Source organism: Bos taurus, chromosome 25 (genome assembly GCF_002263795.3).
Source record: "Bos taurus isolate L1 Dominette 01449 registration number 42190680 breed Hereford chromosome 25, ARS-UCD2.0, whole genome shotgun sequence".
In the NCBI taxonomy this organism is placed as follows: Eukaryota; Metazoa; Chordata; class Mammalia; order Artiodactyla; family Bovidae; genus Bos; species Bos taurus.
Window position 1 is genome coordinate 39506729 of NC_037352.1, and position 25369 is coordinate 39532097.

Genomic DNA, 25369 nt, shown 5'->3' on the forward strand with positions numbered 1-25369 from the left:
GCTGCCCACAGCTGTGACCCCTGAGGGAGGGTCCTGAGGCCCCTGCCCCACAAGTCCCCCTGCAGTGAAGGCGCCCGGCTGAGGCCCCCGGGAGGTCAGCGGAGCTCCTTGCTGCAGATACCTGCCTCCTCCCTGCCTGCACCCCAGCCCTGCCTCTAGAGCCGACCGGCTCCGCAGGTTGATGAGGTGCCCTGAGCTGCGACATAAGCGTCTTAAGTGTTTCACCCTCCCTTCCGCAAATCGGAAATTCCACCAGCCGGTCCGCAGGGGCCCAGGGTGTTTTTGCAGTTTTGGAAAAGAGGCCCTTGTTAAAGTGCCCGTGACCTGGTCGGAGTGCATTGGCCTTGACCCCCCACTCCAGCGGGCGGGAAGAGGACAGAGAGCTGGGGCTTCTCACCATGAACCTCAGTCCTGGCCGAGCGCCAGGGGTCAGGCTGGGACCAGCTCAGTGGGCCTTCCCAGACAGGGCGGGCCGCGGGTGGGGGACCCGGGGCTGGGGAGGGCCCACACGGACTCCCTTCCCAGACAGGGCGGGCCGCGGGTGGGGGGACCCGGGGCTGGGGAGGGTCCACATGGAGTCCCTTCCCAGACAGGGCGGGCCGCGGGGCGGGACCCGGGGCTGGGGAGGGCCACACGGAGTCCCTTCCCAGACAGGGCGGGCCGCGGGTGGGGGACCCGGGGCTGGGGAGGGCCCACACGGAGTCCCGGGTCTCAGGGTGAGCCGGAGGCAGAGCGGGGCTTCCACTGCCATCGTCCTGGGGCCCGAGCCCGGGACTTCCCACCACCTCTGTTCCCTGGAGCCCAGAGCAGGGGTCCCTCTGATGCCTGCTGGACTGAGTCCATGGCTCAGCGGCACGGGAGGCCCTAGAGAACCAGCTCCAGGCGCCTGCCCTTGAAGCCCAGCAGCTGTCACACCTGAGCCTGCATTCCTGTGGACGTGCCACTGGATAATGACCTGCCTGCCCTGACGGGTGGGGGCGGGGACCGGCCATCCTGTCACCTCCCACCTCCCTCCGGCCGCTGCCCTCCTGTCTTCTCACTGAGGCCTGTGGACCTCACAGCAGGGAAAGGAGGCTCTGGGTGCTCAGAGCCTGGTGCCGGAGCCAGTCCTCACAGATGACAGAGCGGGAGGTGAGAAAGGAGCAAAGGCCAGGATGTCCCAGAGAGGCCAGGCCCCCGTGTCCCCTCTGACCGGAGGCTGCACCGCAATCTTAGGAAGGGGCCCTGCACAGCCGAGTCCCCCTCCCCGAGTCCACTGCACGTGATGCAATCTGTCCCTTAGGACGCTAATTTTGCTAGAAAACAGCCTCAAAATCCACTCAGAGAAGAGGGGACCAGAGAGGAAATGCATGTGAGTCACAGACTGTGTGACCCGCTGGAGGTTTCAGAACAGCCAGCTGAAATGTGATCAATTCAGAGACATGAATGCCCAGTATGAGCTGCACTCAGTGTGAACACAGAGCCACTGCTGTCCAGAATATACGGACAAATCCTCAGATTCCAACAGCACCGGCCCTCGAAAGGCACAGATTGACCATCCCACTCAGGTCAGTTCAGCTCAGTCGCTCAGTCGTGTCCAACTCTTTGTGACCCCATGGACTGCAGCACGCCAGGCCTCCCTGTCCATCACCAACTCCCAGAGTATGCTCAGACCCACGTCCATCAAGTCGGTGATGCCATCCAACCATCTCATCTTCTGTCTTCCCCTTGTCCTCCTGCCTTCAATCTTTCCCAGCATCAGGGTCTTTTCAAATGAGTCAGTTCTTCGCATCAGGTGGCCAAAGCATTGAAGTTTCAGCTTCAGCATTAGTCCTTCCAATGAATATTGAGGACTGATTTCCTTTAGGACGGACTGGTTTGATCTCCTTGCAGTCCAAAGGGCTCTCAAGAGTCTTCTCCAACACCACAGTTCTAAAGCATCAATTCTTCAGTGCTCAGCTTTCTTTATAGTCCAACTCTCACATCCAGACATGACTACTGGAAAAATCAGTTTTGACTAGATGGACTTCTGTCAGCAAAGTAATGTCTCTGCTTTTTAATATGCTGCCTAGGTTTGTCATAGCTTTTCTTCCAAGGAGTAAGCATCTTTTAATTTCAAGGCTGCAGTCACCATCTGCAGTGATTTTTGGAGGTGCAGTCACCATCTGCAGTGATTTTTGGAGCCCAGGAAAATAGTCTGTCAATGTTTCCATTGTTTCCCCATCTATTTGCCATGAAGTGATGGGACCGGATGCCATGATCTTAGTTTTTTGAATGTTCAGTTTTGAATGTTGATCATCCTACTAAGAGGAATCAACTCTGATGGACAGACCATTCAAGTGGGTCAGTGGCCTTGGAATTACAGGCAGTGCTTGCGTTTTTAAACAAATTACTAAAAAAGATTTACAGGTGAAGCATTTTGTTTGGAATGCAAATCTATATTTAAACGTCGTCCCTTTGTTCCCTTGGCTCTGATTCAGTGAATTACTCATAATTTTAATTATACTTCAACTGCCTGGCAGTTGACAGGCATTTATTTCCACAGTGCATCATACTGACCACCTCCTGCTCAGGCTTCTTGCGATTAGTTTCTCCTGCTGGGCTCTGAAGGGGGACAGCTGATGGACAGGCATGCCCAGCACCTTCCGTGCAGCTCTCCTCGCCTCACAGGGCGTCTGGGACTGAGCGCTCGCAGCCCAGGGGCTGGAGGCGGGAGGGCTGGGTTGACAGCCAGCACTGCAACCACAGCTGCCTGTCGAGAACGGCTGAGGTGCAACAGTCCCGAGCTCAGCTGGCTACGGGGCAGCCAGACCCACGTCTGAGACCAAGCACGTACCCGGCAGAATTCAGCACCACCCAGAAGACCGTCTGCTCTTGGTCGATTGTGTTAGTGGAGAGCGGGAACTGGAAGTGCTTGGAACCTTCAGTTTCCATGTTGAATGTTCCCCATCTCCCACCAGAGATCCTGATGGAAGTCAGGGGTCTAACGGGCCTTGGATCAGAGACCTCACGGTGGCCTCAGAGGGGACCTTGTCAGGGGTCTAACGGGCCTTGGATCAGAGACCTCGCGGTGGCCTCAGAGGGGACCTTGTCAGGGGTCTAACGGGCCTTGGATCAGAGACCTCGCGGTGGCCTCAGAGGGGACCTTGTCAGGGGTCTAAGGGGCCTTGGATCAGAGACCTCGCGGTGGCCTCAGAGGGGACCTTGTCAGGGGTCTAAGGGGCCTTGGATCAGAGACCTCGCGGTGGCCTCAGAGGGGACCTTGTCAGGGGTCTAACGGGCCTTGGATCAGAGACCTCGCGGTGGCCTCAGAGGGGACCTTGTCAGGGGTCTAACGGGCCTTGGATCAGAGACCTCGCGGTGGCCTCAGAGGGGACCTTGTCAGGGGTCTAAGGGGCCTTGGATCAGAGACCTCGCGGTGGCCTCAGAGGGGACCTTGTCAGGGGTCTAAGGGGCCTTGGATCAGAGACCTCGCGGTGGCCTCAGAGGGGACCTTGTCAGGGGTCTAACGGGCCTTGGATCAGAGACCTCGCGGTGGCCTCAGAGGGGACCTTGTCAGGGGTCTAACGGGCCTTGGATCAGAGACCTCGCGGTGGCCTCAGAGGGGACCTTGTCAGGGGTCTAACGGGCCTTGGATCAGAGACCTCGCGGTGGCCTCAGAGGGGACCTTGTCAGGGGTCTAACGGGCCTTGGATCAGAGACCTCGCGGTGGCCTCAGAGGGGACCTTGTCAGGGGTCTAACGGGCCTTGGATCAGAGACCTCGCGGTGGCCTCAGAGGGGACCTTGTCAGGGGTCTAACGGGCCTTGGATCAGAGACCTCGCGGTGGCCTCAGAGGGGACCTTGTCAGGGGTCTAACGGGCCTTGGATCAGAGACCTCGCGGTGGCCTCAGAGGGGACCTTGTCAGGGGTCTAACGGGCCTTGGATCAGAGACCTCGCGGTGGCCTCAGAGGGGACCTTGTCAGGGGTCTAACGGGCCTTGGATCAGAGACCTCGCGGTGGCCTCAGAGGGGACCTTGTCAGGGGTCTAACGGGCCTTGGATCAGAGACCTCGCGGTGGCCTCAGAGGGGACCTTGTCAGGGGTCTAAGGGGCCTTGGATCAGAGACCTCGCGGTGGCCTCAGAGGGGACCTTGTCAGGGGTCTAACGGGCCTTGGATCAGAGACCTCGCGGTGGCCTCAGAGGGGACCTTGTCAGGGGTCTAACGGGCCTTGGATCAGAGACCTCGCGGTGGCCTCAGAGGGGACCTTGTCAGGGGTCTAACGGGCCTTGGATCAGAGACCTCGCGGTGGCCTCAGAGGGGACCTTGTCAGGGGTCTAACGGGCCTTGGATCAGAGACCTCGCGGTGGCCTCAGAGGGGACCTTGTCAGGGGTCTAAGGGGCCTTGGATCAGAGACCTCGCGGTGGCCTCAGAGGGGACCTTGTCAGGGGTCTAACGGGCCTTGGATCAGAGACCTCGCGGTGGCCTCAGAGGGGACCTTGTCAGGGGTCTAACGGGCCTTGGATCAGAGACCTCGCGGTGGCCTCAGAGGGGACCTTGTCAGGGGTCTAACGGGCCTTGGATCGGAGACCTCGCGGTGGCCTCAGAGGGGACCTTGTCAGGGGTCTAAGGGGCCTTGGATCGGAGACCTCGCGGTGGCCTCAGAGGGGACCTTGTCAGGGGTCTAACGGGCCTTGGATCAGAGACCTCGCGGTGGCCTCAGAGGGGACCTTGTCAGGGGTCTAACGGGCCTTGGATCGGAGACCTCGCGGTGGCCTCAGAGGGGACCTTGTCAGGGGTCTAACGGGCCTTGGATCGGAGACCTCGCGGTGGCCTCAGAGGGGACCTTGTCAGGGGTCTAACGGGCCTTGGATCGGAGACCTCGCGGTGGCCTCAGAGGGGACCTTGTCAGGGGTCTAACGGGCCTTGGATCAGAGACCTCGCGGTGGCCTCAGAGGGGACCTTGTCAGGGGTCTAACGGGCCTTGGATCAGAGACCTCGCGGTGGCCTCAGAGGGGACCTTGTCAGGGGTCTAACGGGCCTTGGATCAGAGACCTCGCGGTGGCCTCAGAGGGGACCTTGTCAGGGGTCTAAGGGGCCTTGGATCAGAGACCTCGCGGTGGCCTCAGAGGGGACCTTGTCAGGGGTCTAACGGGCCTTGGATCAGAGACCTCGCGGTGGCCTCAGAGGGGACCTTGTCAGGGGTCTAACGGGCCTTGGATCAGAGACCTCGCGGTGGCCTCAGAGGGGACCTTGTCAGGGGTCTAACGGGCCTTGGATCAGAGACCTCGCGGTGGCCTCAGAGGGGACCTTGTCAGGGGTCTAACGGGCCTTGGATCAGAGACCTCGCGGTGGCCTCAGAGGGGACCTTGTCAGGGGTCTAAGGGGCCTTGGATCAGAGACCTCGCGGTGGCCTCAGAGGGGACCTTGTCAGGGGTCTAAGGGGCCTTGGATCAGAGACCTCGCGGTGGCCTCAGAGGGGACCTTGTCAGGGGTCTAACGGGCCTTGGATCAGAGACCTCGCGGTGGCCTCAGAGGGGACCTTGTCAGGGGTCTAAGGGGCCTTGGATCAGAGACCTCGCGGTGGCCTCAGAGGGGACCTTGTCAGGGGTCTAAGGGGCCTTGGATCGGAGACCTCGCGGTGGCCTCAGAGGGGACCTTGTCAGGGGTCTAACGGGCCTTGGATCGGAGACCTCGCGGTGGCCTCAGAGGGGACCTTGTCAGGGGTCTAACGGGCCTTGGATCGGAGACCTCGCGGTGGCCTCAGAGGGGACCTTGTCAGGGGTCTAACGGGCCTTGGATCGGAGACCTCGCGGTGGCCTCAGAGGGGACCTTGTCAGGGGTCTAAGGGGCCTTGGATCAGAGACCTCGCGGTGGCCTCAGAGGGGACCTTGTCAGGGGTCTAACGGGCCTTGGATCAGAGACCTCGCGGTGGCCTCAGAGGGGACCTTGTCAGGGGTCTAACGGGCCTTGGATCAGAGACCTCGCGGTGGCCTCAGAGGGGACCTTGTCAGGGGTCTAACGGGCCTTGGATCAGAGACCTCGCGGTGGCCTCAGAGGGGACCTTGTCAGGGGTCTAACGGGCCTTGGATCAGAGACCTCGCGGTGGCCTCAGAGGGGACCTTGTCAGGGGTCTAACGGGCCTTGGATCAGAGACCTCGCGGTGGCCTCAGAGGGGACCTTGTCAGGGGTCTAAGGGGCCTTGGATCAGAGACCTCGCGGTGGCCTCAGAGGGGACCTTGTCAGGGGTCTAACGGGCCTTGGATCAGAGACCTCGCGGTGGCCTCAGAGGGGACCTTGTCAGGGGTCTAAGGGGCCTTGGATCAGAGACCTCGCGGTGGCCTCAGAGGGGACCTTGTCAGGGGTCTAACGGGCCTTGGATCAGAGACCTCGCGGTGGCCTCAGAGGGGACCTTGTCAGGGGTCTAACGGGCCTTGGATCAGAGACCTCGCGGTGGCCTCAGAGGGGACCTTGTCAGGGGTCTAACGGGCCTTGGATCAGAGACCTCGCGGTGGCCTCAGAGGGGAACTTGGAACCCTTGTTTTACAGAGGAGGAACCTGGGGTCAGAGAGGCTTCTGGGGTCAGAGTCTTGCTGTGGCAAACTGGCCCGCAGGCCGAGGCCAGGCCCTGTCCCTCTCCCGGGGCCCAGAAGGCCACTCAGCCGTGGCTCCCCCGGGACAGCCGTCAGAGCCCAGCTGAAGCCTCCTGGGTCCTCATCCAGTTTCAGCACTCCGGGGAGGCTGGAAAGTGCAGAATGCCACAGCAGTGAGCTCCCAGTTCACCGGGAGGACACTTGGAAATGTCTTCTGTTCACACTGAAAGGTTCCCGTTACCCCAAGGAGCTGCCACTTAGCGACACAGAAGAGGGGAAGTGGCCTGGGATGACTCGGTCACCGGACGGGCTGTGCGCTGGGCCCACTGGCCGTCCTGCTGACCGCCCCCCACCCCAACACACCGAGCTCCGGTCCACTCTGCAGGTCACCACGGCGCTGGACTTCCCCCCTTGGAGGTCACACTCACACCACGGCCCTGCATGGTGCACCAGCCGGACTCTCCAGCCCAACCCAGGGTCGGCCGGGTGCCCGCTGAGCAAGCTTGCTGCTGCAGGAGCGGGGTTCACAGAGTACCGTGGGGTCCCCGGGCCTTACCTGCCACTGGATCAGAACAGACGAGGTGGTGCGTGGTGTCACAGACACAGAGCGTGGGGGCTCCCCGGGGACTGGAAGGAAGAGGGAAGCAGCACGGGTTAGACGTCGAGCTTGGCCCGGCACTCCTGGGCCCGGTCCCCGCCTGCTCTCAACCAGCCAGCACGCGGCCCCCTCCTCCCTGGGGACGCCCTTCCTCCGCCTGCCAGCCTGTGTCCAGGAGAGAGGGACCTCATACTGGACCGCCTCCCCGACCTCACCTCCCACGGACTTGCCCCACTGGACGCACGCAGAGTCTGGGTCTCTTCATGGCCGAGGCGCCCGAGCGCCCCTGCAGTTCCCTGATCTCCCCAGAGGAGGAGGGGTGTCATTCTTTTGGGGTACGTGGGTCAGAGAGACTTCTGAACAGGACACATGAGCAAGCCAGGCCCAGGGCCCTTGACTCTAAACACGGACGTGACTGTCAGGAAAGGGGCGTGACTCCGGGGGCTGGGGAGACCTCTGGCCCGGCCTGGGTCCCGGTGGTGGCCCTGTGCAGCTCCAGTTTGACCCCACCCTGCTCTCTAGAGTGTGTGTCACGTCCAGCAGGCCGTGCCCCACTCTCCACCACGTCTGTCCCTGCCGGGCCTGGGCGTCCCGCTCCCAGCAGACCGACTGGCCTTCTCACAGCGGCCCCGCTGTGACACCCCGACAGAGTCAGTGTTCAGAAACGGGCTTTGAGCAGAAGGATTTAGGGCCTCTCCCCACCCGCCCCATCTGTGTGCCCTGCACCCCCAGCCTGCTCCCCACTCTGACTCAGCTGCTCCGAGCGACCCCTGCACCCTGCAGGCTTCCCTGTCCTCCGGGCCCAGACCAGGGATGGGCCCATGCTGGCCACACTCCAGGCCCCCTGCCCCAGGGGCCGCTCTCTACCCTGCCCCTCTGACCTCTGGCTGTTCCAGCTCAAGGCCCTGACCCAGCGTTCCTGCCCACGTGGGGCGGGCTCAGTACTCTCGGGATAAGAGACCCTTTCCCAGCAAACCATCTGCATGCTCCCAAGCCCCTCGCCCAGCACTGGCCCCAGCCCTGGGGTCAGCCTGGCCTGTCCTCTCCCCTGAGAGCTGGACTCAGAGTCACGGGACGAAAACACAAGGCCAACCCATTGCAAAGAGAAACTGGAGTCTCGAAAAGGAAGATGAAAAGGTGATTTGAACATGAAAGGGCTGAGAGAGGCCCCCTTCTGACCGACCTGTGAGCGGCAGCGGGTGGGCGCCCCTCTCCCGCAGACCAGCTGCCAGGTTTTTTCCTTCTAAGAACTAACTCTCAGGCAAGGCGCTAACGCAGGAATACAGAGGACGCCACGGGGGACAAGCACTGCTTCTCCAGACCCGGGGCCGCCCTTCCTCCCCGGCCTCCTGCCTACGGGGTCGGGGGGCACCTCTCCAGTCAGGATCATGGGGCCCTGGCGGCCTGACCTCGGCGAGTTCAAGAGCCAGCAAGGCCCTGGACCCCACGGCTGGTCCCTCAGGGCAGGAGGCCCCGACACCCCGGGCTACAGAAGAGCAGAGCTGAAGCCCGGAGGCCTGGTGTGATCGTGGGGATGGGCTGGTTTGAAGGCGGCTCCACTGCTGAGTTAAGCAGGGAAGGGGGAGCTCAGGGCGGGCCTGGGGATCGTCACAGAGCACCGCCCAGTGAACTGAGGGTCCAGGTCCGTCGGCTGGGCTCCGAGCCTCAGCATCGTCGTGCAGTGGCCGTGCTCTGTCCTGAGCGCCTGCCTGTCTGCTGGGTGGGCCTGAGGACCCCGCCTCCCTGTCCTTCCGGGCCTGGCCTCACTGCCGATGGCCAAGCAAACTCACAAGGGATCTTCAGGCCCAATTCCTCTGAGCAGAACCAAGCAGGGGTGGGGGGTAGGTAGGGACCTGGAGCTTTCAGGGGGTCTCTCTGCCACCACTTCACTGTGCATTTGTCAAGCGGCAAAACCGGGATGGCTCATGAATGAGAAAAATGGGGAAAAGCTCTTACAATCCAGCTACCCCATGGCATCTATCTTTAATGACCCTATAAATTATTCAATGTCAGGGATGCTAATGGATCATTGGGTTTGGAAGCTAATCAAAGAAACGTCCCTCCGTTTGGAAGCCCTTGAAGTCTGATTTACGGCCCTGAGCTGTGCAGGGGCACCGGCTTCTGCTGCTAATTGAACCCCACTGCCCATGGTCGCTCCCCGGCTCCCTTGGGTGACCCCTTCCTGGTTCAAGGGGAGAGCGGGCCTCTCTAGGAGCCCAGGTTTCGGGGTGCACAGGCAGCAGCGGGAAGTGGGCCCGTTGCTCACCATCCTGCAGCGTGGTGACCGCCTCTGTCTCGGCGCTGAAGTCACTGTCTCCAATGTCGTTGGTGGCCTTCAGACGCAGCTTATAGGAGGTGAAGGGCCTCAGCCTGAAACAGAAGAGACCTGTGACCATGGAGCCCCTACCTGGGGGGGCCCCCAGGAGGGGGCGTGCTGGGGCTGCATCCCCCAGGCAGCAGTGAGCTGGCCCGGGACTGCTGGGGAGCAGCCCCCAGCCCCCAGCGCTGGCTTGATGATCAGTCTAGGGGGGACAGGAGATTCAGGGAGGGGGAGGAGGGGGCGCAGAACTCCCGGTGGGGATGGAGCTTAGGCTCAGGGCTCCTGGGGGAGGAAGCCACCTCCTGTAATTAGAGACACTTTTGTGCATGCACAAATTGCTGCTCTCCAAGGAGCTGGAGGATTCCTCCAGAGGCGCTAATTACCTCGAGCTCTGGCCCACTCCCCTCCCCGCTCCCCCAGGGCTCCCGCCTGCAGCTCCCGTGACCTGGGGCTCTAGGGTCTGCCCTGGCCTCCTCCCTCCTTGACTGAGCCAGCCAGGGTACCCAGCGCTTGACCAGCACGACCCTCTCTAACCCCCAGGGTGGCTCTACAGAGTGGAGCCATCAGGATTCCCAGGTCATGAGGAGGGGACAGAGGCCTCTGCCCTCTGCAGAGACTGGTCAATGGTTGGGGTGGGAAGACGACTCTCCTTTTAAACAACCCTAAGTAAAACGGGTCGCTAGGAGTCAGACACGACTGAGCAACTTCACTTTATTTTTTCACTTTCATGCACTGGAGAAGAAAATGGCAACCCACTCCAGTGTTCTTGCCTGGAGAATCCCAGGGACAGGGGAGCCTGGTGGGCTGCCGTCTATGGGATCGCACAGAGTCGGACACGACTGAAGTGACTTAACAGCAGCAGCAGCAAGTAAAACCAAGATGATGTCGACTGCCCACAGTGAAATGATGTCTCCCCTCGGCCCATGGATGAGACTTTAGGGACACGAATGTACTTCTTGGTGCCACCACCTCGGGCTTCCTCTTTCCCTTCCATCCATCCACCCACCCAAGTTATCCGGATCCACGGGGGTCTTGTGTGCCCAGCACAGAGCCACACCAACAACCAAGGCTTCAGATGGACTCGCCTGCGCCGAGGACACACACACCTTCACCACGTCCCTGGGGACACCTCCCGCTCACCCCACTCAGCAGCTGCTGCTACTCCTGCTCACGAGGAGCCGATGTGGACCCCGCCTCCCCCTTCCCTCTGCCTCAGGCGGTGGCCCCGTCATCCTCTCTGTTTCCTGGACCCAAACATCCCAGGTGATTCTAGGTGCTCCCTCCCTGTCCCTTAGTCCAGACCGCCTCCAGGTTTGCTCACCTCGGTCTAAGCACAGCCCTCCTGCCTCAAACCAACCCTGCCTTCTTGCTTCCCATCTGACCTGTAAACCATTGGTTTTTGAACTGAGGACCAAGGAACCCTGAAACTCTAAGGAACCCTCTGGGGGTCCAGGGTCTCCACTCCCCCTGTGTCAACCAACAGCTGCTCCTCATGCATCTGGTTGGTAATGGCTTCTGGGAAACACTTGGTTTAGAGAAAGGATTCTGCTATCTTGAAACACTGAGGACCGTTTTTGGAAGCCGTGATCAGAAAGCTTTCCTCTCCCTTTGTTTTCATATCTTCTCCTGCGTGAGACCTCCTGCAGTGGCTCTCTGTGAGTTCACACTTGCAGGGATGCTCTTGCACCACTGGCCGGGCCTGGTGCCAGGCGGTGCTGAGTGAACGCTCGCTAGAGGGACGAATGCAGGGGGACATTATCTGCCCCGGAGGTTTCTCGGGAGGGTTGAACAGAGGACACATGAAAGCCAGCGCAGGCTGGGGACGTGGTGGGGGCCCCGGAAGCGACCCTTGTGTTCAGACGCAGCACTTCGGCCACCTGTGTGCGCGTGCTCTGTCGCTCAGTCATGTCGGACTCCTCGTGACCCCGGGGACTGCGTCTAGTGTGCTCTATTTGGGACACGGTAGTGCACGTGGCCTACCACGTTACATTCAGCACTTCGCTCTTCTCTGAGGATTTTGGGAACTGAGGCCAAAGAGCAGGCTCTTTGAAGACCACCCTTTCTTTCCTGAACTCCGGGGTCTCAGGGAGTCGGGGGCACATCACGGGCAGTGAAGGATGACTTGACGGCTGGATGAGCGTGCCCGGGTCTGAGACGGACGGGCTGGGGCCAGGGGACCGGGAATCAGAGCTCCCAGCCTCGCCCTGCGCTGAGCAGACTCCCTTCCTCTAGAGGACCCACGACTGTCCCTGGGGGCCACGGAGCTGCAGGACTTTCTGTCTCAGCAGGAAAGCCCTGCCTGGCACCTGGAAATAGGCACAGAATGGCTCAGAAGCCATGAAAAGAGCAGCCAGCTCATTACCCTGGAGAGGCAACAGTGGCTACAGAGCCCGGACAACTGGTCTACCCTCTGCCCCGAGCACTTGTCATCACCACCTCCCTCCTGCCCACTCGCTCCTGCCGCCTCCCTGCTGAGCACAACAAAACTTCCAGGACCACTTGGAAAACCGAGGAGGAACGAACCCTCTGATTTCCCCCAGCTCTGCTCTGTTCACTCCCCCAGCCCTCCTCCAGCCTTGGCTTTGAAGAGGGCCAAGCGGGAATTCTGATTCTGGCCCCACCTCTCCTAACTGGGGCACCGCATTTAATTTCTCTGGAGTCTCACTCGACTCATTTCTGGAAATGGAAGTGATGGTATCTGCACTTCCAGGGGAAGTTCTGTTGCACAGCCTGCCTCGAGAAGTCTGGTCACACAGCAGGCACTTAATAAATGTTCCTTTCTCTTTCCCGTCTCCCCATAGGCTGCTGGAGAGGGCTCGTTCAGAGGAGCAGCAGGGCCCGTGGTCGCTGGGCATAGCAGCCGTCACCGGAGCCCAGGCGGTCACCGCCCTGTTCCTGAGGGACACCCAGCTGGATGGGAACGTAACCCAGCACCCAGCACGGGGCTCTCGGGAGCCAGGAGAGGAGCCGTGGTCAGCTAGACAAGCAAGGGGCCTCCTCTGCCCTCCTAGGAGGTCCTGGCGAGGGCTCTAGACCCACAAAGACAGGGGTACCCACTGCTGGGCACCCTGGAGTGTGAGTCCGTGGAGTCAGGGGGGGAAGGACAGAGGTGATGTTGGGCGTCTCCCTGGGGCCAGCCTGGACCACCGCCAACCCCACAGCCCAGGGCTTATGTCCCGGGGGACCGTCACTCCCCAGGCCTGCCCATCTAGACGGTTCCATCTGGAGGAACCTGGCAGGCAACTTAACGCCCCACAGCCCTCACCTCCTCCACCACAAAGCGGTGCGGCCAAGAGAAGAGGCCGGGTGGGATCAGGACAAAGCGAGCCCAGGGCCTCCTCCCACCCAGCGGTCACCAAATGGCTGGCTCAGGGGCAGCCCTGCTCCTGCCGTCAGCCGTCACTGCGGAGCCACGGACGGCAGCGGGCTGAAGAGGTGTGCCTTGCTGACCCAGGCTGGGGCATAGAGGAGGGTGGTCTCCCTGACCGTGACACTGGCCTGTGACATGGTGCCAGGGGCAGGCTGGGCCTCCCTCTGCCTCGGGGACTGGGGGGGCCTCCGCCCCCGTCACCTCGTTAGATCCTGGAGCTCGGGGGCGGGGGCAGGGCAGACAGAGCTCAGAAGGACAGGCAGGAAGAGGCCGGGGTGGGCCTTGGGACTCCTGGGTCCCAGCGTGGGAGGGCCAGCCAGAGGGCAGATGCGGGCTCACAGTGTGGGTCTCCCTACTGGGAGGGTGGGAGCTGGCGGGGGAGCGCAGGGCAGGGCCCCCAGGGGCGGGGCAGGGCCCTCCCCACCCTCTTGGTACCTTTCGACGACACAGGCCGTGGCCTCGTGGCTGATGGACGAGGAGTAGGTCTGCCACTGGCCCCTGGGGAGCTCGCGCAGCTGCAGCGTGAAGTACCGGATCGGGGAGGCGCCGTCGCTGCCGGGCACCCACCGCAGACACAGGCTGCGCGCCGTAACGTCGGCTTGGGGCACCTGGAGCTCCCTGGGGGGCGCGGGCCGCTCTGCGACAGAGAGAGGACGCCAGGTCAGGGCCGGGGGCACCTCGAGTGGTTCTGGGGGGGCTTGGCGGCTGCCCAGGGTGCTGGCTGTCCAGCTCAGACAGCCAGCAGGCCGTCATCCACAGCCATGTGTGGGTCCCGGACTCTGGCCGGACCTGACTGGATACCCCCGTTTAGTCCCAGAATGCTCCACTCTCAGAGCAGAAACAGGCAGGCTGGGGGCCCGCCACGCTCCCCGGGAGCACCGCCAGGCGCAGGCACCCTGGACAGCGCTGGGAGCTCCCGGCACCTCCAGGTTTCTGCCCACGATCTCCCTCTTTCCGATTTTGGGTCAGTGCCTCTTTAACCCTGGTTTGTGCTCCCTGGACATCGACCCGGGCCTGAGACCATAAAGGTTGTGGAGCAGGTGGCCTAGGGGCTGCTCTGAGCCTCTGGGGTAGGGACTGGGGTGCGGGGAGCAGGGCCGGGACCCGTTTCTGAGTGGGGGTCACTCGCCTGTTGCCCAGTCTCCTCACCCCATTGACATCAACAGAGAAGCCCCATGGGGCAGGAGTAACTGTTGAACTGTGCATCGTGACGAGTGCGGGTTCTGATCAGGACATGTGGGGTGAAATGACGCTGCAGCTGATTGCCGGCCCCAAGGGGATGGCCGCTAGGGACCCGGATCTAACTCCCTTCCCTGAGGCCCACGCTGCGGCCTGAGAGCCCGAGTCCCCTCCTGGGCCCACGGGAAGGGGCCTGGCTCTCTTGGGCCCCTCGCTGAGCCACGGGGGCTGCAGGGAGGCAGGGGCACTTGGGGGCTGGAGGGTGGAGAACAGGGCTGCTCCTGAGGGAGTTCACGTCTGCGCCTCAGTTAAGTCACACCAAACCTTGAGCAAACCTGTCCGTTTCCTGCTCCTTCAGCAGGGGCTGCGTGGACCCTGAGGAGGAAAGCAAGAATCGGGGCCTGGGGCTCTCGGTTGCCTTGTGGTGGGAGCTGGCCTAACTGCTTCCCGGGGGCGGGGGTGGGGGGCGGTGAGGAGCCGGCAGGGGGCTCTGGCACCTCTGGTGGGAAGGAGGGGAGAAGGGGGAGGGGGAGGAGGGGCAGTCTCTCTCCTTGAACCCCAGACATCAGGGCTGAGGATGTAGGCCTGTGGTGAGTGTCAGGCTGTGTGGACAAGCTGTGTGTCCAGCTCCAGGAAGGACTCAGGAGGTGCTTAATAAACTCGCAGTTCACACAGCCACCCCCCACCCCCTACCCCCTGCCCAGGCACACCAGGCCTCTCCCCACTGCTGGCCGACACTGAGTCGGGCCTCTGGGTCTCACCTCTCTTCTCGGTGGTGATGACCGTGGCCTCCAGCGGCTCTCCCCAGCCCTGCCTGGTCTTGGCCGACAGCCGGAAGACGTACGCGGACTCGGGGGCCAGCTCGGTGGCCGTGAACTGCCTCACAGTGGCGCCGACCTCCACGGTGGTGAAGGTGTTGGGGCTGCTGCTGGCCAGGCGGTAGGCGATCTGGTAGCCTGGGGGAGCAGGGCACGAAGACTGCTGGTCAGCCGTACCCCCCTCACAGGGAAGCCCCCAGCCCCCACCCGGGACACCCCACCGAGCCCCGGGTTTCTGCGCTGTCTCCCTCTCCCAGGCCGGCATCTGAGCTGCAGGCCGGGCCCTTGAGAGGGAAGCCAGGCCCAGGGATGAAGGGGGCCTCGGGGCGCTAGGCCCCCTCTGCATCCTTTGCAGAACTTGACTCGAGCACAGCTACCTCCTCCCCGTGGCCCGGCCGGAGGACGCTCAGGAGCAGCACAGAGGGCGGTGCCTTCTCTGCCCCCACCCCCACCTTCTAGCAGCTCTGCCCTCGACCCCCAAGGGTCTCCCTGCCTGGAGTGCCCCTCTCCCCGGAGCAGGCCGCCCTGGAGGTACTCATGCCTGTGCTCAGGCCCCGTGTGTCTGCTGTCTGTCTGTCTGCACACCCCTCTTCCTCCTGCCACCCCAGCGCTCCTGCTCCCCAGAAGCCTCACCCCCATGGCTCTGAGCAGGTGGGGTCGGGGGCTCCCCCAGGGACAGCTCTCCCCGCAGTCAAGGAAGCGGGAGGGGGCTTGCACATCAGCTCCAGGCGGGCCCTCAGCTCAGACCGTCTCTCCGAGTGCCCTGATCATCACGGGCCCATGGCTGCTCAAAGTCACGTCATTAAGGACCACATCATTAAGGACCAGGCCTCTGCGTCTAAAGCGGCAGAGGACTTGCAGACCCAGCTCTGAGACACCCGGACACCTGGTGTCTGGAAAAGGAGGGCAACGTGGTCAGCGTGCCCACCTGGGCGAAGCCCTCCTCCTGCACGCCCAGCAGTGAGCGCCCTCTTGGTGGGAGCACCACCCTCCCCCTTGCTCCCTCAGCCCCCCTTGCCTGTCACACCGTCCTGATCAGTTACGTCATTGCTCTCCTCCCCATTACTCTGTAGAACATGTACATCTCTTCTCTGTTAACCCCCAGCTCTCTCCTGAAGCTCAGTCACTGCTGCCAGTGACGTAAGCCGCCTTCCCACACCAGCTGCGACCTCAGGGCTTCTGCTCCAGCCTTCATGTGCCGTATTATTATTTGTACATTGTCGGGATTTGCGAGGAGACTGAGGCGCAGGGTGAGGCCTGTGTTCAGCAGATTTAGAGGGGCAACCGGGGAGATCAGACGTGGGGGGCGGGCAGTGCCATCCACGTGGGCACATGGTTCCACAGCAGCTACAGCAGGTCTCATAGGGGACGGGGGGGTCTGTGATGGGACACAGCCAATGACCCGTGTCCACCTGGCCACTGGAGGAAAGTCAGCCTGTGCCCCGTACGAAAGTAGCTGAACTACGGCAAGGAATTAAGGAAAGGTATTCTGCAAAGAATTGATGCTTTCGAACTGTGGTGCTGGAGAAGACTCTTGAGAGTCCCTTGGACTGCAAGGAGTCCAACCAGTCCATCCTAAAGGAGATCAGTCGTGGGTGCTCATTGGAAGGACTGATGTTGAAGCTGAAACTCCAATACTTTGGCCACCTGATGCGAAGAACTGACTCATTTGAAAAGACCCTGATACTGGGAAAGATTGAGGGCAGGAGGAGAAGGGGACGACAGAGGATGAGATGGCTGGATGGCATCACCCACTTGATGGACATGGGTTTGGGTGGACTCCAGGAGTTGGTGATGGACAGGGAGGCCTGGCATGCTGCAGTTCATGGGGTCGCAAAGAGTCAGACATGACTGAGCGACTGAATTGAACTGATTCTGCCAAGACAAACTGAACTTTATGACCAAACGCAAAGACTACAGAGGCAGACACAGAACACCAAGAACATGATCAAACATAATATTTTAAAGACCTCAAGAGGGAGGCGTGTCCCCAGGGTGAGTGGGCTCGGCCACTGAAGAAACACCACGCCTCGTGAAGAAGGGACTCAACCCTACCCTCTGCCCTCAGAGAGGCAGAAAGGAACTCTGTGTTAAAAACAGGTGAACATATGCACTCCTGGCGCCTGGGCCCTGTGTGTGTGCACACTGAACTTCTGGGCAGCTCTGGGTTGACCAGGTTTCTTTTGCAGCTTGTGAGAAGGCATGGCTACACCTGAGACGGCCGGGGGAGCAGATACCACCTGCCCAGCGCCTCCCAGGCACGGGGCCCGCAGGAGACACTGCCGTTAACACGAGGCATCCCAGGGCCCCCCACCCCTCACGGCGCCCACCAGCCGGCAGTCGGGCCCTTCACGTGTCCCTCTGTATTTCAGAGAGTCACGTGTGATGAAGACGCCTTGATCATTCAAATCACCTTCTGCCGGTGAGCCTGAATCAATGAGGATTCAGATGTGGTTACTGATGTGCTTTTGTTATCGTTTGTTCTTGATCACATTTCACTTCTGCTCAGATTATCTGCTGCTGGAGTTAAAAATCCTGGGGTGAAACCGAGATTTTGTTCAAAGGCACGTCTTTGTGAGCTGCGATCCAAACGGGACCCACTGATTGCCCCCTGGGTGGGCTCAGGTCTGCCCTGCACCAAAGGCTCCACCCCTACTCCCCGCCCCGCCCCTCAGGGCACGACCCCGGGGTGACCCTCGACCTCACCCCCACCTGCCCGTGTGGGCTCCGTCACACGGCCCCTCACTCACTCCTTGTCCTCTGTCTCTTTTGGACTGATGGGGCGTTTCTGCCTAGCCCCGAGGGCTCCAGGCGACCCCGGAGAACCACGCGAAACCTGGGCTAGTCTCTGATCCAGGTCACAAGGAGCACCTGGGAGAAAATGCCTCCGCCCTGGAGTCTAGGAGCACCTTCCTCTCTAGGAGCACCTTCCTGTCCTTTGCCCTAGAAGAGGGACCGTGTCCCTGCCGTCCTGTTCTGCGGTGCCGTGACCATGAGGATGAACGCCCACACCTCACCTCAACACAGGCTCGATGAGCAGGAGAGAGCCTTCTGTACAGGAGCAGCCAAGAGCTACCGCGGAGCACTGGCCCACACACTCGGGAACACGGATTGGGAGCGAGGCAGGACGGGGGTGTTTGCACAGAAAAGGCTCGTTATCTGGTCCCAGGTCCAGCAAGCTCAGAAACAGGAGCTGAGCCTCAGCGACAGGAGGTCAGAGGGTGCAGCCACACGAGGAAGGAACGGGGATCTGGGTCCCTGGGCGGAGAGGAGAGGGCCGGGGGCAGCCGCGGTGGAAGGTCCCCGGGGGGAATTAAGAGGGGCCATGACCACGTGCGGCCCATGGGGATGCAGGGGGAAAGCAGTGGGCTGCAGAAGCCCGAGCAGCTCGAAGTCACCCGGAAGATGAGGACACGTCGCTCGTCTAGAAAACCAGGAGGGAAAGAGGCGCGCGCCACAGGCTGGAGGGTGGGTTCCGGGCCACCCGCGGGGGAGGCCAGGGCCGGGAGAGAGTTGGAGAAGGTGCAGCCAAGGACGGGGTGCCTTTGCAGGGGGTGGGAGGGGGGCATCTCGGTCAAAGGAGCTGACTGTGGAGAGACCCCAGAGCGACTCTGGAGAGTCGAGGGCGGACCTCCTGGGTGGTGGCGAGGCCTTCCCAGGACTGGGTGGTTCCTGGGTAGCAAATGGTGTCTGCTTGAGAGTTCCGTCCATTGTCTGTTTGGGGACCATCCTGGGCCCCGAGGCCAAGGCTGTGAGGAGGGCACAGGGCTGCTGACCCCCTTGCAGGCACTGTGGGTGGCGATGGTCCCACAGCGCCCACTCCTGGCTCGGGAATTCACAGCGGCTGAATCTCCCAAGGGGGAGCGGGCAAGCATCAGCCTGGCCCGGACGCTGCCTGGGTCGCTGGTTTTACAGCTTCTCCGTGTGAGGCTGGGGGTCAGACAAACCCAACAGAGCAGCAAACCACGCGTTTGCTAACACAGATCCTATTCAGCTGAGCCCCTAATTCTCAGCAGAGTCCCGCACACCCTCGTGTAACAAGCTTAAGGTCAAGGTTCAGCCCCCATGGGCAGGCTGACTTCTAATTGCATGGAGGTGGGATCTGGTCTGTCTGGAGGGACAGACCCTCCCGGTCTGAGGAGCACACGCGTCACTCGGGCTTCACAGCATCTGAGCGACTGTGGATTAGCTGCAAACGAGGGGGGACGGCTGCTCTCTGGTGGCTCCCACCGCACCCTCCAAGGAAGGCTCTAAACGCCTCGAGCTCTCCCCGTAAAATATTTACGCAAATAAGCAAGTGTTTCTCCCTGTAGGCGCCTCCAGTATTTCACGCTGCTAATCTCTTTCGGAAATGAAAGAACATGTTTTGATACAGATTACAAAAGCTCTCGCCGCAGAGGTGTTTATACGCTCAGAAGGCCACGCCGCCGGAGTCGGGACGCCGACTCTAGGTCCCTGCACGTAAAGCGAGTCTCGCAAAAAGATGTTTTCCTTCCTCCCCCGTGAATGCCAATCTGAATCTTTAGAAACTGTTTTCCCGTCTTTCCGCAGCATCTACAATTTGCTGCGCTGGTGGTAATAATATCCGGGTGACAGGTTACCCAGACAATGTTTGTTACAATTACCGCTACACGCCTCACAGCCCCGGAGGGCGTCGGGGGAGGTGGCGAGCTGTGTTACGCAGCCTCGGAGTCCCACCCCCTCCTGACCTGGGGTTTTGTGATTTTCAAGGACCCCTGGGGACTAGAGCTCTACGGCCAGACTTCTCAGCACCTCGGGGGCATCCCGTAACCTGGCCCAAAGGCGCCTCTCAGCAGGAACCTTCCGTTGTGGAGCCGCCAGGGCGATGGAGAACGAAGCCCCGCCACTCGTCCGTGATGGACACAGAGAAATGCCGAGTGCAGACACACAGCGATGCGGAGGAGACCTCTCTGGTCCGAGAGCAGGGAGGAGGCGCTGAAGGCCCACAGTGCCCAGCTGGCGCTGACCCGCACTGGCTGTTCTGGGTTTCCGGTGCCCTGCACGATACCCGGGAGGTCTGATCACCGGTCCCCCTGAGGTGGGCAGCCCTGGCCCAGAGGGACTACGTGACTCCTGGGAACGGAGCGAATGGGCTGCTGAGTTACCCTCCCCGCCCAGGCTGTACGCAATGCCTGAGGCTGGACCTCAGGCCGCCTTACTGAGAATCTGGGGAGAGGGATACAAAGGGGAGGGGAGGCCAGTCACTTTAGAGCAGGAACAGAGGGGCCCTGGTGGGCTCTGAACCCCGCCACCAGGGCCTGTCCGCACGCGACTTTCTTGACTTTGCTGCTGCTGTTGTTCAGCCGCTCAGTCGTGTCCCACTCTTTGCGACTCCATGGACTGCAGCATGCCAGGCCTCCCTGTCCCTCACTGTCTCCCGGAGCTTGTCTGTTGAATTGGTGATGCCATCCAACCATCTCATCCTCTGCCGCCCTCTTCTCCTTTTGCCTTCAATCTTTCCCAGCCTCAAGGTCTTCCCGGTGAGTCATCAGGTACTGGAGCTTCAGCTTCACCACAGGTGTGTACCCATTCATGACAACTGGTCGTGTCTGCAAGGTTTTCATGTGTGCAGAGACATCTCCGGGCCGTGTGGATGCTTTTGCAACTTGTTTTTCCGCAACAGATGTTTGTGAGGCTTTTCCGTGGCACCTCCTGGAGCACGCGTTCGTTACTCTAACGGCCTCTGTAATTTCTCTGTGAAAATAGCCCCCAGTTTGCCTTCTCACCGCCTCACTGATGGACATTTGGGTTGTTTCTACTTGTTTCTTTTCTAAATTTCCTGTTATTTAAAGCAGTCTGCCGTGACTCTCTGTGCGTTTGGCCCTCTGAACAGCAGGGAGGGTTTCTCAGAGTTAAGGCCTTGGAGGGAGGCGGCTGGGTGGGGGTGCACCCGCCCTGGTCATCCCCTCTGCAGCTGCGCTTGCGCTCCAGGGAGAGCGTGTGAGGCTTCTCCCCACCTCCTCACCTCTCCCGGGGACCATCAGACCTTCTGTGCTTCTAAGTCTGAGGACTGTGAAATGATATCTAGATTATCTGCATTGTGGTCTGAATCATCATTCTACATGTTGCTTTCACGATCAGAAAAAGTTAAAGACCAGTAAAAGTAGGGCACATGATTCTAAAGTGAGCGCTGAGCTTCTGTGGACAGGGGACTCGTGTGGTGACTGTGGGCGCAGGAGCTTTGGGAGCCAAGAGGAGACCCCAGGTGGGGATGGGTGGGGAAGGGAGGCAGCAGGCAGAGGCGCCCTCTCATGTGGTTCTCAGAGCAGGAGTGGCACCTGGGGGTGATGGGGGTCTTTCCTGGCAGGGGACTCGGGAAGGGTCACCGCCAGCGCTGGCTGAGGCTGGAGCCCCGCCGGGGTTTCAGGGAAGTCCTAGGAGAGGCAGCTCAAAGTCACGGTCACAAAGCAGAGCACGTGTCTGTGTGGGCACAGGGAAGGGCAGGCCTTCCTCTGCCCACTCCGCGGAGCGCTGCTGTCAGAACCGGTTTGCACTGGCCTGGGAGGGCTGTGGAGAGCGCGGAGATGATCACAGACCCGGGACCACCGGGTCTCAGCAGAGGTGGTGTGTGTGTGTGGGGACCCCCGGGGGGCCGGGCGGGGGGACTTCACCTCTCTGCTCCGAACGTGCATCTTGTTTCGCAGCACGCTGGGGCTCCCCCGGGAGTGGGCGGTGATCAGACAGTTGGTCCTGCTGCTTCCATGACAGGCTGCCGAGAGGAGGGCAGCCCTGCCTGCGTGCGGGCTCCGGGCACCTTGAGAGCCTCGTCAGCTCCACAGACCACTCCCGCCCCGGGGCCTGAGAGCAGCTGCCCGGGGCCTCTCAGCGGCACAGGGTCTGAAATGCACACGGCAACAGAGGCTCCTCGATGATGGTTGTGGTTTTAGTGGCCAGAAACTGCAGGTCCTTGGTCACTTGGCTCAGAAGCGCCGTCCTCACACATAGCAGCGGCTCCCGGGGCCGCAGAGGACAGGGCCGAGCTGTGCAGGTGGCGAGTGTGCCCCGGGTGTGTCTTAATGAAGCCGGGGCTCAGCAAGTATCTGCCTTGCTGTTCGTCCTTTCACGGCTGCCAGTTATCCGGAAGACAAATCTGATCATATCCCTTAGCTGCTCAAGGTCCTTGGGGGACTCCCTTGGCACAGATTTTCAAACTTTTTTTTTTTTTTAATGAAGTGAAACCCTTTTTCAAACAAAATCTTACAGTCCTCACCTGGAGAGCAGGTGTAAGTGGTACGTTTTACTGCATTAGGGTGTGATTGTCAAATTACCTGCAACCCGAGCAGACGTATTTGGGGTCTGCGGTGGGTGAGGAGGAGGAAGGACCGTATTTTTCAGGGCCAGCCTGGCCCCAGGAGACACACCAGGCCCTCAAAGGCCCAGGTGGGAAGGTCTGGGCCGCTGGCCCCTCCTGCACACGATGCCTTCCCAGGGGTTCGCAGCCCGGCCAGCCCACACCCCCCAGGGATGATTATGCTCCCGCAGGCGGAAGGCAGCATCGGTTCAAGACTCTGGAAACCACCCGTGTGACGGAGCAGACCCTCTGGGTCTTCCCGGGACAGCCCCCTCCCCGTGTCCTGTGCTGGGGCGCCTCTCTGAAGCACCCGGGAACAGTGTGTGCCGTCCCTCAGTTCTTCCACAGATGCTGAGACCCCCACCGCAGGGGAGGCGGTAAGCGCTGGATAACCGAATGACCTTGAGCACACAGCGCCCAGGTCTGCGGAGCCTGAGGAGTGCTGGGCTAACCCCTGTGACCCCTCCTGTCACCTTGCCGTCCACCAGCCACAGTACAGCGCATGCTGATCACACCCCCCACCAGACTGAAACCCACTGGGGAGTTGGGGCGTTTTGAGCACCAGCTGCCCTGACGCCTTGCGTGTCGCCTGGCAGTAAACGCTGCAGAGTTCGTGTCTGACTCTTTGCGACCCTGTGGACTGTAGCCCGCCAGGCTCCTCTGTCCATGGGCTTCTCCAGGAAAGAATACTGGAGTGGGTTGCCATTTCCTTCTCCAGGGGATCTTCCCAACCCAGGGATCGAACCCGGGTCTCCTGCACTGCAGGCAGATGCTTTATCCTCTTTATCCTTCTCCACGGCCCGGTGTCAGGAGACTGGCTTTACTGCCTGCGGGTGAGTAGACCCAATGTTTTGTTTACCAACACTCATCCTCAAGCTCCAGGCTGAAAACACCGTCCAGCCCTGAGCCCCTGATCCAGGAGACGCTGCCCTGCAGGGCATTCTGTGGAACCTCCCCGCATCGAGGGCTTCCCGGGTGGCTCAGTGGTAAAGAACCTGCTGCCCAAGCACGAGATGCAGGGCAAGCAGGTTCAGTCCCTGGGCTGGGAAGATCCCCTGGAGGAGGAAATGGCAACCCACGCCAGTAGTCTTGCCTGGATAATCCCACGGACAGAGGAGCCTGGTAGGCTACAGACACGAACGAGTGACGAGCACGCACGCACACCCCACAGTGAGACCACGCGGTTGTGTCACTGGTTCCTCCTCTTCGAGGACCTGCCCCGCCAGCGTCTTACTCACTCCTTACACCCCTCCCCCTCCCCTCCCTCTCTCTCATCTTCCCCTCTCTCCCCTCCCCTCCCCCCTCTCCCCTCCCCTCCCCTCCCCCTCTCCCCTCCCCCTCCCCTCCCCCTCTCCCCTCTCCCCTTCCCCCACCTCTCCCCTCCCCGCTCTCCCCTCCCCGCTCTCCCCTCCCCCCTCTCCCCTTCCCCCCACCTCTCCCCTCCCCGCTCTCCCCTCCCCTCCCCTCCCCCCTCTCCCCTCCCCCTCCCCTCCCCCTCTCCCCTTCCCCCCACCTCTCCCCTCCCCGCTCTCCCCTCCCCCTCCCCTCCCTCATCTTCCCCTCTCTCCCCTCCCCTCTCCCCCTCTCTCCCCTCCTCCCTCTCCCCTCCCCCTCTGCATGAGGCCTGGCACATCAGAGGCTCCTGATTCGTCACAGTGAAAGAGTGAACAAATCAACGGACTGATGACCTTTAAAAATAAAACCTGCTGCCTTTGGGAAAACTGGGGCAAATTAAGACTCTTCATCAAAGTTATCAGAGCTGGCCCCCTGAATGCCAAGTTCAAAGCAAACCGCTTCCCTGGGACCCAAGCACGCAGTTCACTTGGGAAACTTCCTCAAAGGATTGGGTGCCGGGCCTGCAGCAGCAGAGAGATGCTTCTGGGACCTTGGAGCAAGGCCCGCATGGGAATCTTCTGTGAAAAGCCAGCCCGCTGTTTTCCAAACACACATCAAAATAACTGGGTTATTTCTGAGCAGAGGGAAGGTCAATTATAGATGGTACTGCCGTGAACCGTGAACAGAGAGATTCTGGGCGAACAGAATGTAAATTTCATTCTGCGAAGAACCCCTTAGAGCAGGAGACACAGGGCTGCGGTCTCTCGGCTCAGAAAACGCCAGGCTGCTGCAGATGGGATTTTTTTTCTCTAACCTTTTAGACATCTAATAAAAATGGATGAAATCAATCTAATTGTCATTTCTCTCTGAGCTGTGGTCCCCGCCGCTCCCTTACCTAGAATAATGCCGTTGGGCTCCTCTGGAGGCTGCCACACGATCCGCACAGACGTGAGCCTCACCTCCGGGAACACGAGCCTCACGGGCGGGCCTGGGGCTGAAGGGGGAAAAAAAAAGACCCGAGAATCAGGCCCCACTGGGGATGTCACTCGGGTACACGGCGGGGTTTTGCAGGGTCCTGTGGGCTGGCCAAGGATAGTCATGACTGCTGACGACACTGCTCACGGGTGAATCACTCTGAGTTTTGGGAAGGTGACTTTTGCAGTGCTCATGAACCACGCTGGGAGTCCTGAGTGGTGCCAAAAGCTGGCCACTACAGTCACTAAGTAGCATGGTAGAGGGTACATCAAGTCAGACTTTGCCAATCTGAGCTGACTCCTCTCCCAGTCTGGACGTCCATACGGCAGATGAAAGGTGAAGAAGGTGGCTGAGTGTTGCTCCCAACTTCCAGTGGAGGTTACAGTGATTGACCAAATAACACGGCTACAGCAGTGGCCTTTCAGACACACGAGCCCTCTCCTGCATCGTCCCAGAAAATCAAGAGGCGATGTCCACAAATGAGTGTCATAGTTCTTCTTCATGGTCTGGTGCACCAGTAATTCAAAAACTAGCTATGTATGCAGGCACCACTGAATAATAGGGTCGTAGACGCTGTAAAATATATTTACTTAAATGGACAACCTAGTAAACGTGTGGCCAGCGTGGGAACTTCTCATTGGAACTTAAGAGCTGACTCTTCCCAGGTAAGAGGCAACAGGCATGGAACAATCGATATAGAAATAAAATGACGTGCGTGACAGCCACTCCAGGGCTGTGAACTTTGCCTCGAGCTACTTAGCTGAGAACGGTATTTTAAATTATAAACTTGTGCTCTGACCCCTGCGTTTGGGTGAAATAAACTGAAGGAGACCACGGGCTCACACGCCAGGACCGACTCAAAACGGGAAACTCTGACGTCTGGTCTGTCTTCCATGGCTTCTGCCCCTC

At 60.6% G+C, this 25369-nt stretch overlaps 1 protein-coding gene across 5 annotated transcripts in view; it reads right to left on the reverse strand.

Annotated features, from left to right (window-relative positions):
• The window catches only part of SDK1 (sidekick cell adhesion molecule 1), a 746454-nt gene that overhangs the window by 54172 nt on the left and 666913 nt on the right, over nt 1–25369 (reverse strand). For all 5 annotated transcript variants that reach the window (XM_024985294.2, XM_059881632.1, XM_059881629.1 and 2 more), the window contains 5 exons: nt 24381–24479; nt 14782–14976; nt 13277–13478; nt 9418–9521; nt 7110–7180 (listed from right to left, as the gene is read on the reverse strand). In XM_024985294.2, coding sequence (XP_024841062.1) covers nt 7110–7180; nt 9418–9521; nt 13277–13478; nt 14782–14976; nt 24381–24479 — 671 coding nt within the window. The remainder of the gene's footprint in view (nt 1–7109; nt 7181–9417; nt 9522–13276; nt 13479–14781; nt 14977–24380; nt 24480–25369) is intronic.